Here is a 13,984-nt window from a genome sequence, read left to right as displayed (position 1 = left end):
TCCATTACTGTAATCATGTCAGCATAAGTAATGTAGGCAAAGGCATCATATGGAGCAATTGGTTCAACAGTTGATTTAATTCTTATCTGGCTTATTATCCCTGTGCTAGTCGACGCTTGGTGGGCTTGGGCTTGGCTGGCTAAAGGTTGGAGGTTGAAGGTTGAAGGTGACTGGTTACAGGCTTCTGGCTACTGGCTAAGGCATATACGAGTGGGCGTCTTGATCATCATGGCTATTTTTAGAGGAGTAACATCAGATAATAGTAATACAAGTGGGAAGACTAAAAGCACACTCATAGGTTTAAAAGATATGCAATTTGTTTCAAGCATACGACATTTGTTCAGCTAATTGAAACACATAAAGGGCAGAATAGGGTGAATATGAATATATTTGACATTGGTTAAGGAGATTTTTCACAATTAAACACAAATCACATCATATATACATGTTTCTTGCTAATATTCTTGTGAACACATTTAATTTTGTTTAGCATCAATGCAGAGTCGTGATATGTGTAAGTTTCTCTTGTTATATAATATAGTACAATTCTGAAAGTGCATATTGGATATCGTTGTTATCAATGAAGTTCTATCATCTGCGCTCTCTTTTCACATGAATGAAGTTCTTCACTCTGTTTGTGAATTCTCAAAATCAATTAGTAGTGACCGGAGCCCTTCCACTTTTGCTTTGCTCCAACCCAAAAATCGACTGATCATTTGATTCACACTGAAAAAGAAAGCAATACTTGTATACTTAAGGATGGTGAGGAAAGTCTTATTTTTCACTTCAGCTTGCCCATTTTCTTTATAATAGTAGGGAATTTAGAACTTTTTAGTAATCTTGTACTTGTCTATGTAAAGCACTTGATTCTAGATCTAGTGTGTTGTATGCATGCTTCTATTTATTGTCTCACGCACACATTTTTATTATGTACACAAGAAATTGTTTCTTTTTTTATAGTCTTTTCAATGTATAATTATGGATACATTATGGTTAATTGCTAGGTGCCATAAAGTTACATAGATTTTGTTCTTGGTTGTTTGTCTAGTTTCAACCATGAAAGGCCCACTTCCATGCCCACTCTGGTTTTTACAATTCACTAGATATATTTTTTATTTTCTTGATACAATTTCATCAAATCACGGAGGACTAGGGGGAATGCAGTTTTCTTCCAGGATGTTTGTAGCCTTTGCTTTTACTACTAGGTCATTTACTGATTCTAAGTAAGTGATTAGGTAGGGGGAAGGGATTAGGCAAGGCTTAGGCGGGGAATAAAATAACATTCTTAAGAACTACGTTAATCTGTAGAATTTTTACTAGTCAAAGTGTTAGCTCAATTTCTCCAAGTGACCATCATATACACAGATCCCATAGTATGTTGGATCCAGTTCTGAATCATGAATCTTCAGTTCAGTTTCTCATGGTTTTCTTTTGGCTTGTGTTTGTTGCCCTTTATTCACTATTACTATGTTAATAGTGCAACTTTATTTTCTCCAATATATCTGCCATTAGACTTCCTCATTTGAAGTTTCACTAAGAGAAGAAAGTTGCATTATGCAGCCCAATTGGGGACAGAGGTGATCCATCAAATTTTTTTTGCACCCTATATTAGGTGGGCGGACATACATATGGTTTTGTGCATGGGTTTCACACATGGTTCTAGGCATGATGGTTTTATGCCCATGGTATTTTGTAGATCTAGTCAAGGGAACTACAATTATATCGAGGGTTAATGGATTGGGGTTTATGAATGCTTCGACATGTATATATATGTATTGTAACAATGAAATCAACATAATGAAAAATCAATCTAGTAGTCTCATTTTTGGGATCTAGGGGAAAATATCTACGTATTTGTTTTGTGTTTCTCGCCATTGTATGTTTTTCTATTTTTTTTTAAGAATTCATTAGCAGGTAATTTATGTACAAGGTTAAAACCTACAAAAATTCTTGTCAAAATTTGTCTCATTTTCTGAGGGTAACTCCAACATCAATTCTATGAATAGAGTTGTTTTTCAATTTTGTTAACATGAAATGGAGATCAAATTCTTGTAAAATTACAATCCATTTATTAAACCTCCACCCTACCACTTTTTTGGTTAATTGTATTGAAATAGATTAACATCAATGATTACAATGGGTTTCTTTAGTAAAATATAATGTTGACGTCACTAGATGACAAGTACTGCAACCAATGCTAATTTTTCCACGTGAAAGTAATTTAGTTAAGAACGCATTAATCCAAAACTAATGTAATAGATGGCATGCACTTTAAGTTGATCATATTCTTGAACTAGAACCATACTAATGGTATATTATACCAGTGCTAGATATATAAGGAAATCTATGTTGTAGTCAAGAGGAATAAGTAGTGGAACATATGTCAATGTCTTTTTTCAAAGAATGGAATGATCATTGAACATAATCACCCCATATAAATATGACACATTTTTCCAAGAAATACATAAATCCCTTCGTAAACACTGCATAATTTACAATGAATCATCACAAGAAGTTGGATTTTCCTTGTATACTCTAAAGTTGATGGATATTGGATGGGGGAGGCAACTACACTATTTCCTTAACCTTGAGTGGATATACCATGATCCCCTTATTTGAAATGATGAAACCTAAAATATAAATAGAAGTCAGACAAAATATACATTTATGTGGGTTCCAACAGATTTTATAGTAATGATATTGGTCAAAATTTTGATAGAGGTGAACAGGATGATCTATTCTCTTATGAGAACAATCAACAAGGTCATCGAGATAAGCTTGCAAAATTTCCTTGATTCTTTGAAAGGCATAGGACGTGGCCCACCAAAAAGTGGATCCAGCATTTTTTAGGCCAAAAGGCATGTTACAATATTCAAACATGCGCCAAGGGAATATAGAGGATATTTTATGTTGAACCTCTAGACAAATTTCTATCTAATTATACCCAAAAAATCAATCCATAAACAAGAATATCTCACTTCCAGTGACAATCGTCAATAATCTAATCATTAAATTGTGTGGGGAAGTTTTCTTTAGGGAAATCCTTGTTTAGATAAGGAATATCCATGCATACACTAATGATTCCTTTCTTTTTATTGACTAGAATGAGATTTGAAACTCATTCAGTTAGGGGAATTAGGTAGATAAACCTTTCCTTGAGAAGTTTTTCTACTTTCGGCTTTATCACCATGGCACTTATATGTTGATTGGTCGAAACTTTTGTTGAATAGGCTTCACACTTTTGTACGCATTTATCTCATGCTTTTGCTCAGATCAATTCATGGTGTATCCTCATGAGACCAAGAAAAGACATAGCAAAACTCTTTAAAAAGTATACTATAAACACAAAATTCATTAGTAGAACAATATGTTCTAGTAAAAATGTTTTCATAATGTCAAGGTTTTTGGAAATGTCGATTGGCATAACTTTAGAAATACTTTCCATGCTCCCTTCAACATATATGGAAGGTGATGCTAAAGGGTTCATGGGTTGATCTTCATTTTCGAACATGACTAAATGAAACTCGCCATTTTCTACCCTATGCAACTCTGGAAAATAACAATGGTTCAAATCCTCCCATGGTCTTTCGGGACCAACCATTACATAAATGAGTGCCTCATCAAATGGCAAAGTGGTGTTGAGGAAATCCATTGGGATAGTGGAATAAACAACCCAAATAGGAAACATATGGAGACATAAATTTTTAATAGGAGGTGGAGTTGGATAAGAGTTGGATTTATATCTCTAGAATTATCAATAATGGCTTGTTAAGTAATTTCCCCTACATATAAAGGAAAAACCATTCCTGCAAATTGAACTTCTTCAAATATAGTAGAGGGAAAAGGTAAGATCCATGGATCCTCAAAACAAGAGATATGAAAATAATAACTTTCAAAGACTAACACAAATCCAACATAAATTGTTTTTATATACGTTATAGGGATTAAAAATTTAAATGTTCTCATAAGTGATGGGTACATTCCAACCCCAGATTCTTAGAGGTATTTTGGGATTAGTCTACTAAAGGGACAATAAAATATCATGAAGCATTTGTATTGGAATGAAAATAAGTCATTTGATAGACTGTAATGATATTTTCCTTCATGAGGGATTGATGAGATATAGAAAAGTGTAAAAATACCACTTTCATCACAGAAACCCAATTACGTCCCAACAATAAATTTTAGTCAAGTTTTGCATCAACTCATTACACATCTACATTAACAATTTTCCACTTTTCCCTCGTAACTTGATCAGGAAGGTGGTAATAATTCCATGGGGTTGGTGAAAATAGCTATCAAAAGTAACGAGTAATGTAGGTGATGGAACCAACTGAGAAGGCCCTATTAATTTTGAATCTGACATAGCCAAGATGCATGTGGAAGCACTCTCATCAATAAACATTCAAAAAAGGGATTTTACTGCGTAAGCTACTTGAATTTTAAAAAACATGAGGTTTGACATTGATAGATTATTTGAGTATTTGATCATGCAATAATAGCATTTTATTGAAATCATTATTCTATTTCGCATTAAAATTGAGCCCAATTTAGACTAAATCAAGAGTATTACTTTTAACAACAATCCCACTCTAACTCTATAGTTGACAATATAATAAAATATTGTATACCAAGTCCAAATCCACGAGAAGTCCGGACATAACATAGAAATCGAATCCGGGAAGGACCATTTGAGCGACCTCGAAACAATGTTATTCAATTTTGAGTCACGATTTACTAAAATGAAGGAACTTTTCAAGCCAAACTAGCTCCAACTTTGACGGTCGTTGTACCCACTTAGTAATGCAAATTATCAATAGATGTTCATGTACGAACATATCAATTTCATATTCAACAATCTAAGTCAACAGATAACGTCTAGGAGATTGTAATTCTCTCATATTGACTAAGCATCTTTCTAGATCTCTCCGTCAGTGTTGAAAATGTCTACCCTGTGTATTGCTTAGATTCCATGGAAGAATCATGGACACCAAATCATTTTTGTTTTGATTAAATCAAAATGTAGAATGAGGATAAATTTTGGAGTTAGACCACTTCCACCATCCATGCATTTAAACTTCTTTAAATGAAACAATGGCCTCTCACACTCTCAAACCCTTGTGCTCCCCCATGCTCTTGTATTTTTCGAGGCTCTTTGCACTCACTGCTCATAACCACAGTGTTCATACGCATGATTTCTATCTTAAAAATAGAGGCAGTATTTGAGGCAATCTGTTGATATAATATACTCGTTATAATCGATGGAGATATGAGAAACAACAACAGATCAAGGAAGAGAAGAAGACAACATAGTACCTAAGGTGCATCAAACTGTAAACATGACCTCCGAGAACATGACGAGATACATGTTCACACAACTCTCCACCTTCGACAAACATTGTTTCATTATGCACTGTCAAATTCCAGAGAACCTTAGTGGGAAATTGGCCTCAAGCGGCCCAATAATGTTGTGGTTGGACTCGAACTCGTCCAAACACTTGATGTTGTTCTAGAGTTGCAGAAAATAATCCAATGAGTATCTCGCCACCATGGATGGAATTCATTACTTCATGGAAAATCTCGTCACTGAAAAAAGCTCCACCAAAGTGATGCGGGCCCAACGACTCAGGGAATTGTGGATGACCCACCTCAAAATAGAATTTCATCGAATTCTGTCCACCAACATTGAGCCAACCATGGCACCCAATGATGGTGACTCGAGCCACGCTTCCTCGGAACACGACTGGACAGACGAAGACAATAGTAGTGACAACTGCCATCGGTGCGGAATTCTAACGCCGATGACATCTTCGAAATTGACATGATGCTGCTTGATTCCATGCTGGACCTCCACAGCATCACGAACTGTATGGTTTCTGTTGGGTACGACATAGAGTGCGTTCGAATCTACGGGAAGACTAGAAAGTCTATAATCGAAGGGTGTCTCAATAGAATTGGCATCGAGTGGCTGAGTACAAGTGACGTGCAAAAGATGGAGTGGGGACTTCTCGACATTAAGATCAAGAACTGGATATGCACCGTCAGAATTGCCGTGGTGATTTTGTTCGTGAGTGAGAAATGGCTCTGTGATGAGATTTTTGCAGGGCTTCATAATGTCAGGGAATCCGATTTCGCCGAGGTCATCAAGGGTCTGATGTTGAAGCTTCTGTCTTTTGGGGAATCTGTGACCAAGAGAAAAATGTCAAGCGAAATGCTCTTCAGTGTGCTCGACATGTATAAGGCTCTGTCCGAGCTAATGCCCTATTTTGACATCATTTACTGCCAAAAATCATGTGCGAGCATGACGAAGCAAATTTCTACCATCATCGTTTGGCTTGGACAGTTGGCATGGGAGATTTTGACGGAATTCGAAAATGCAATCCAGGTGGGCTATTAAAACACACCTGTAGCCGGCGGCACGATTCATCCGCTTACAAGGTATGTTATGAATTATCTGAGCTCTGTGTCAGATTACAAGCAGTGTCTCATGAGTATAATCACCAATTCGCCCTCTGATATTCCCAAGGTCATGCCTCATGTCCTCAAGGGTTTTTTTGCAGACTTGGATAAGCTGGCCTCAGATCTATCTATGAAACTTGAATGGATTATCATCATTCTGCAATGTAAGTTTGATTTCAAAGCTAGCCTCTACGAGGTCACTTCCCTGTAATAAATGTTTCTAATGAAAAATCTTCATTACATTTTCAAGGAGGTGAAAGGATCGAAGCTTCTAGGGTTGTTAGGGTATGGCTGGTTGAGGAAAAATCAAAACAAAGTGAGCCATTATGCGGAAAATTATGAGCAAGTGTTATGAAACTAGCTCACAAAAAGATAGTAAAGATAGATCAATGCCTTAAAACTCAGCCTCTTCGAGGGGGCAACCTCCTTTACATTACAAAAATGAACAATTATTGGATGATACAAATGATAAGACCTCCTTTCTATATATAGGAGTCTAAGGGGTCATAATATAATCAGAGCCGACATAACGATAATAATGTAAGGGCACAATAATAACAATATGGGGACTACATGGGCACAACAATATAATAAGGGGGTTGTACTAATAACAATAAAGGGTTACACTAGTATTATAAGGACCTAACATGCCTCTCTCCTTCAAAAAATGTTTTCCTCAGCGCTTGAGTAGTTCTTATACTTCTATATAAAATTCTTGTCCTCCCATGTAGAATCTTTAGCAGTTAAATTCTTCCACTTGATGAGATACTCTGAAATTGATCGATTTCGTAGCTATTGGTTTCTTATTTATATGACTGCTCCAGGTTCCAATATGATTTTTCCTTCCTCGTCAAATTCTGGCAATATTGTTTGAACTAGGATCTTCTGCAACTTTTGAATGAGTGGCCACGCCTCTTCGTCCTTCTTCCATTCATCCCTTGCTTCGTTTATCCAATCTGATTGGATAATAGAAATAGCATAAAACAATGCTTCCACATCCTCATCCTTTCTTGAGAGTGCATCTGCAACAACATTTTGCTTCCCTTTTTTGTAGATGATTTCAAAGTCATAACAAAACATATTTGTGACCCATTTTTTCTATTCTTCTAAAGATAATCTTTGTTCTAAAAAGTATTTAAGACTATCATGATCCATTTTTACCTTGAAGTGTCTTCCCATTAGGTAAGTTTGCCATTTCTTAAGTGCATGTAGTATTGCCAACATTTCCTTCTCATAAATAGCTTGCTTGAGATGTAGCTGTAAAAATACCCAATCGCCTACATCAAAACTTTTTTCACTGCGATGTTGATCTGCTTGTTGTTTCATTTGATTTTGCACCAAAGTGGTGTTATCCTTTAAAAGGTGGATAACTTGTTGTTGATGCTCGATGTGATCTTTCACTGCTTGAATCTTTTTCTTCTTGACATGTCCTTCTATCTTGAGAGTTTGAGGAGTGATAATTTCTTCCAACGCATTACAAGATATGGTCGGATTCATTTCTTGATGCTCGATGTGATGTTTCACTTGAAAATTTTTCTTCTTGATACGTCCTTCTATCTTAATAGTTTGAGGAGTGGTAATTCTTGCCAATGCATTACAAGATATGGTTGGATTCATTTCTTCTTTCTCAATGTGATCTTTCACTTCTTGAACCTTTTTCTTCTTGATATTTCCTTCTATCTTGAGAGTTTGAGGAGTGGTAATTCTTTCCAATGCTTTACAAGATATGGTCGGATTCATTTCTTTTTTATCTAGGGTTGGTTCCTGGTGTATATCCTCTTCTTTTGATGTTTCTTGATCCTTTTTTTCTTCCTTTTCACAATCTATGTAAAATAATTTCTTCTCAGCGCACTTATGACCTTTAACATATTTGTTATCACAATTGTAACAAAGCCCTTTTGCTCTTTTTTCTTCCAATTGTTGTGGTTTCAACCTTATAGGTTGTGGAAGGCTAAGAGAAACAACATTTCCATCTTTATAGTTGTGAGGGGTAGACTTCCTTGTTGCCATAATTTTGCTTTCCACTTTTCTTGCCAACCTGAATGCCTTATCCAATGAATCAGGTTCCCAAAGATGAACCTCATGTTGAATGTTATCCTTTAAAGTCCCTATGGAGACATCAATCCTCTGCTTCTCTGGAATATCATTTTCCCTTATATTCAATTTTTGAAAGTCCTCAATGTGCTCTGCCATTGAACATTTTTGTTTGAGATTTATCAATTGGCTAAAGAAGGTGTTGCTCTTTGTATCCTCATAATGTGCTATCATTTCCTCCGTGAAAATTGACCACATAACAAGTGGTTTATGAGAAAAAAGCCCTTTATACCATAAAAATTGATCTGGTTCTAAATATGAAGATGCAATACGTACCTTTTGTAATAGTTGCACCTCATGTAAATCAAAATATTGTTCCATTTGTAGTATCCAATTTATCGTATCCTTGCCATCAAACTTCCTCATATCGCCTTTTCTTGATTTTAGGAACTCAATCTTGAAACGACTGTAACTATGTACTTTTATATCTCTAAGTTTTGAAATGGTGTCCTGCAGTAGCCCTCTGTGTTCTATTTCTAACCCCGTAAGTCTGATCAAGATTGGATTCTGCAAGGAAGAGTTATGTCAAATCTCCCAGATGACCTAATTATAGACTGGTTCAGTAGAGCGCACTTCTACGAAGTGCCACGTGTCACTGTTTCAACCTTAGGATCTGAACAATATACACAGAAAACTATAGTCCGTCATATTTCTGTAACTTCTTACGAAATTTCAATCTGATGCTCAGAGAGAACGTTATGACGAGTTTCTCAAGGTCACCTGTTTAGAATGTAATTCAGGAGTCTGCAAAAACCCTAACTTCCTCGGATTATATCTCCGAAACTATAGCGAGAAAAGATATAAAATTTGGACCCGAGCTTCACCAATATTTCAGTTCAAATGGGTTTTAAGTTCAGAGGCTGAACCTTTGTAGAAATAAATTATAGCGAAAATTCCATGATGACCTGTTTGAGATGAAATTCTAGAGCTTGCAAAAAACTTAACTTCCTCAGATCGTATCTCCGAAAATATAGTGAGACAAGATTTTAAATTTGGATCCGATGTTCAGACCGATTGCTTCTCAAATGGGTTTTTTTGTTTAGCTTCTGAAACTTCGTAGAAAAAAAGTTATAGTGAAAATTCCACGATGACTTGTTTGGAGTAGCGAAACCATAGAATCCAAAGCTCTGATATCAAATGTTATGAAACCAGCTCAGAAAAAGATAAAAAAGATAGATCAACACCTTAAAACTCAGCCTCTTCGAGGGGGCAACCTCATTTACATTACACAAATGAACAATTATTAGATGATACAAATGACAAGACCTCCTTTCTATATATAAGAGTCTAAGGGGTCATAATATATTCAGAGCCGACATAACAATAATAATGTAAGGGCACAATAATAACAATAGTGGTCTTTTATGGGGCACAATAATAACAATATGGGGACTAAATGGGCACAACAATATAATAAGGGGGTTGTACTAATAACAATAAGGTTACACTAGTAGTATAGGGACCTAATAGCAAGTGGCTTGGATGAAGGCTCTCAATTATTTGATGGATGAGGGGATTCATGTGAATTTGTGTATTTCTAGTGGGATGTCACTGCAAGCCCTGAAAGACAGACTCAAGCGTTTCAATTTGGTATTCGAAGAAGTGCTTAGGAACCACTAATGTTGGGTGGTGTCGGATGAGCGGCTCCAGGAGGATATTATGATTTCTATCGCATCGAAGATAATACCAGCCTGTCAGTCCTTCTTGGGAAGATTCAAAAAGTATTTGGTATCTAGAATGCACTCTGACATGTATATTAAGTACACTGCTAAAGAACTGGAAGCTCAACTCTTGAATCTATTTCATGGAAATCCATCATCCTTGAGTTCAAGTAAATTCTAGAAGGAAGCAAGGAGTGTATATCTGTGGAATATTGCATAGATGGCATTATAATAAAATAGTTTGCAGTTACAAACACCACAGTGAAAGTATGCAAACTAAAAGGTTCAGTGTTTCACATTAAAACCACTCCAGCCACTTCTATATTTAAACCCACTTCTTTTGGGGACCTAGGAAAGGTTGATGATTATCATCAATTGCCATGTTTGAATATACAAAATAAATCTTCCTAATTCCATACACATATACTATCAAGGACAAATAAATTGAATGCATGAGTTACCCTGTATGTTTTCCTTTATTACTTGTGTCGAACTCTATTATCTGTTTTGTACTCTGGGCCTGTGTTTTTTCTTAGGAGTTTTGTTCTTCATTGCAACATCAATACTTGAAAATGTAATATGTTTTTAGCAACAATTTGTTGTGTATTATAAATAACTAATTTAGTCATATAAATTGAATGATGAAATGATTATTAAGTATGGAATGATTAAATTATTATTAAATGTTTATTTTATTGTGTTTTATTTATATAAATATTTTGACTCAATAAAATTATATAAAACAAAAAAACATATATATATATATATATATTAAAATATTTTGACTTAGTCAAATTGCATAAAAATAAAATAAATTAATTATTAATTATACTTACTAATAATTAAACCAATCTAGATCCATCTTTATTGGAAATTGTAATTACTCAGGGATGCAAGAGTTGGATAAATTTCGAGAGTTAGTTAATTGAGTTAAGTTGAGTGAGTTTATGTTAATCATATTTTGGGAAAAGTCAAATTTAAAGTGTGTCTGCATGAGAAATTATTTTGGGTGGGTCACTGAACAAAAAATTTTAAATACCCCTCCTCACTAGGTTCATTGTAATCATCAAATTTGGTTGATCAATTAAAGAGCCACAACTCGTGTTGTTGTGTGTCAATTTGGTGTCTTCCCTTCTCTTCCTTTCTAACAAATTCGTATCAAAAGGTTTCAAAAAGAGAAGAGATAAAATCTCCAAAAATATGCAGCTGCACAGTGAGGGTAAGGGTCACTGTCTCCCAGAGTTAAGATATGTTTTTTTGGGGCGAAGGAGGAAAAGAGCCATAGCCACGCCACAACCATCGTAAGTTGAATGGACCGTGATCAGTGATACGAGCTGCATTGTGTGAGCAAGTCATTCCATACAAAGGAGAGCCAAAAAAATATCCGGATTAGAAAGGACACGAAGAAAATATTTCTTCTTAAAAGACCAAGTCAACGATAATTATGTGAGCACATTTTTCATAGGAGTGAGACCGTAAGGTAATTCAAGGAGGAATTTATGTTTAAATCGAAATGTTATGGAATATGGAAAGGAGACCTATAATAGCTTTGGGAGCACTCTAAAAGGTCTATCTTTATTATTTTTTATTTAAAGGAGAAGAATTTACATGGGTTTTATTATAAAGACCGCATTAAAAGAGTTTATTATATGGGGTTTTGTTGAAAACGTCTTTGAGAAAAGTAAGAAATAAAAAAATTAAAGGATTTTATTGTAAGGTTCAAAGAATTAAAAAAGTGTATGGTATTATTTTATTGTTACTTGAAAAAAAGAATATATATAAAAAAAGGTTTTTATTGAACAAGAGTTTAGGTTTTTGTAAAGTTCATTAGTCTATAAACATATTTTGGTGTCTTTTTAAGCATGACAGAGGTTTTTGGGTGAAGGTTGTGCCTTACGAGAGTGCATATTGAAAATCATATTTTTTTTGGCGGTGATATGGAAGATAGCCTCATGCAATCAGGAAAGAAACTATAAGATAGGGGAAAGATAGTAGTTATGTGTCACAAAGCATGACTGAAGAAGAATAAGAAAAATAATTAAAAATAAGAGGCAAAGATTGTTGCCATGTTTAGAGAGGTTCAGACCACAGCCGAGGAACTGAGAAGTCTAGCAGAAGACAAAGACGAAATCGAGGGTGATTGGTGTAGCTTTGATTTGCTACAACCTCCTATGTTTACAAGTAAATATTTTGATCAATGGGTTATCAATATGCTAACTTTTCTTTGAGCTAAATATTTAATTGAGTACAAGTCTAATAACCCATATGATGAAGTATGCGATGCTTTAGAATTGAATTTTATAAAACAGACATTGGATGAGAAGTTTTTGTGCAAAGTAGCAAAAGTTACAACTTCCTAGGAAGCATGAAAAATATTGGAAGAAGAATTTGGTGCAAGGGGGAGTGGCATGCTACAATAGGTTTTGTCACAGGCAGAGAAGTCTGTCACATATCTGAAAGTAGATGAGCAAGGCTTTGGGAAGACAATTGATCCAGATCTTTTACTTCAAGGATGCATACAAAATTGCATTTAATAGAACATGTAACCAAGTAACATAAACACATGAAAAGAAGCGAAAATCAAAAGCAACCATGAGATCAAAGGCACAAGACGATTTGACGATGAATTTCACCCAGTGTGGGCTACGTCTCCAACCCTTGCTAAATGTGGGAAACCTCTTTCATAAAATGGTAGTAGAAATAAATTACAATCAATTACATAAATGACCCTTATACCTCCATTTCCCACCATGGTCTGAAAATGCAAAGCTCGACTACATAAATCGACACCACCATTGAATTCATGGTGCGAAATCATGTCAAACATTTATAAATCTGGAGCTCTAAGGAACCTTTAGATTCTCTGCAAAAAGATTCTCCCAAGATTCCCTAGGAATATTTCTCGAAATCTATTCCCACCTGGGCGCAGTTCCGTCCTAGGCATGCTCTTAGTTCCGCCTGCTTGCTCTGTTGATTGGTCCTCCGCCTTACTCCCCGCCTCCCTCTATCGAATGGCAATGCTAGGTTTATGTATAATGTTTCAGGCATATAAATCAAGGTGAGGTCGTGTGGGTTGCTGGCAAGTGGGCTTGGTTGGTTATGGCCCATCCAAGGTCAAATACCATGGCTCCTTAGATTGGCGCATTGTTGAATTTTGTTACACAAAAGTTTTTAGTTTTGTGTTGTGGTTGAAATTCGGGGTTTCCCATCGGCAGGCCGGTCGGCAGGCTGGGTGGGTTCGAACGCTGCCAGCCCTGTTATATACATATGATGGTTGGTTGGGTGGGTTCGCTGATGGGTGGCCCGCCAACCGATTTTTATATATTTTTTATTATTATTTTAAAACCAACCATTCAAAAATCATTTGGCTGATTTTTAGGGTTATTGGAAAAATTAAAGAGGTGAAAAATTCACACGTTCTAGCCACCAGAATTTGTGCGCCAATAATTTCCAAATTGTTGCCTCGTTAGTGACTGCGAGTGGGCATAGTTTGACCAAAACTTTGATCGGCCATAACTTTCACATACAAACTTGGTTTGAGGTGTTATTCACGTTGTTGGGAAGCTTGTGTTGACATCTTCAATCTGACCTTAGTTCCACTTCAATCCAGTGATTTTTATTTTGAGCTTTTCCAAAGCCACTTCTGAATCTTGAGCATTTCTGGAGCCACCTGGATCATTCCTCTCCACTAATGAGATTTTGCCCCACCAAAATATTTATCAGTCAATTGGCAAGAGAGGGAATTTCTCCCTCACTTTTTCTGTTTCAAT

The 13,984-nt window shown here is 35.7% G+C and overlaps 1 protein-coding gene across 1 annotated transcript; it reads left to right on the top strand.

The window, feature by feature from the left end:
• Window positions 1-5,821: 5,821 nt before the first annotated feature.
• Window positions 5,822-6,397, top strand: LOC149189353 (exocyst complex component EXO70A1-like). The gene has a single exon (XM_089410199.1). The coding sequence runs from the start codon at window positions 5,822-5,824 to the stop codon at window positions 6,395-6,397; it is 576 nt and encodes a 191-aa protein (XP_089266325.1).
• The last annotated feature ends 7,587 nt before the right edge of the window (window positions 6,398-13,984 follow it).

This window comes from Pinus tabuliformis, chromosome 3_1 (genome assembly GCF_031772625.1).
Source record: "Pinus tabuliformis cultivar Carrire ecotype Pingquan chromosome 3_1, CPIR1, whole genome shotgun sequence".
Taxonomy (NCBI): Eukaryota; Viridiplantae; Streptophyta; class Pinopsida; order Pinales; family Pinaceae; genus Pinus; species Pinus tabuliformis.
Note: the sequence above shows the minus strand (reverse complement) of the source record. Positions and strands in the feature narration are given on the sequence as shown.

Bases quoted from the DNA above. Each gene is read 5' to 3' on its own strand.
- LOC149189353 (XM_089410199.1), top strand. From the start codon at position 5,822: ATGATGCTGCTTGATTCCATGCTGGACCTCCACAGCATCACGAACTGT.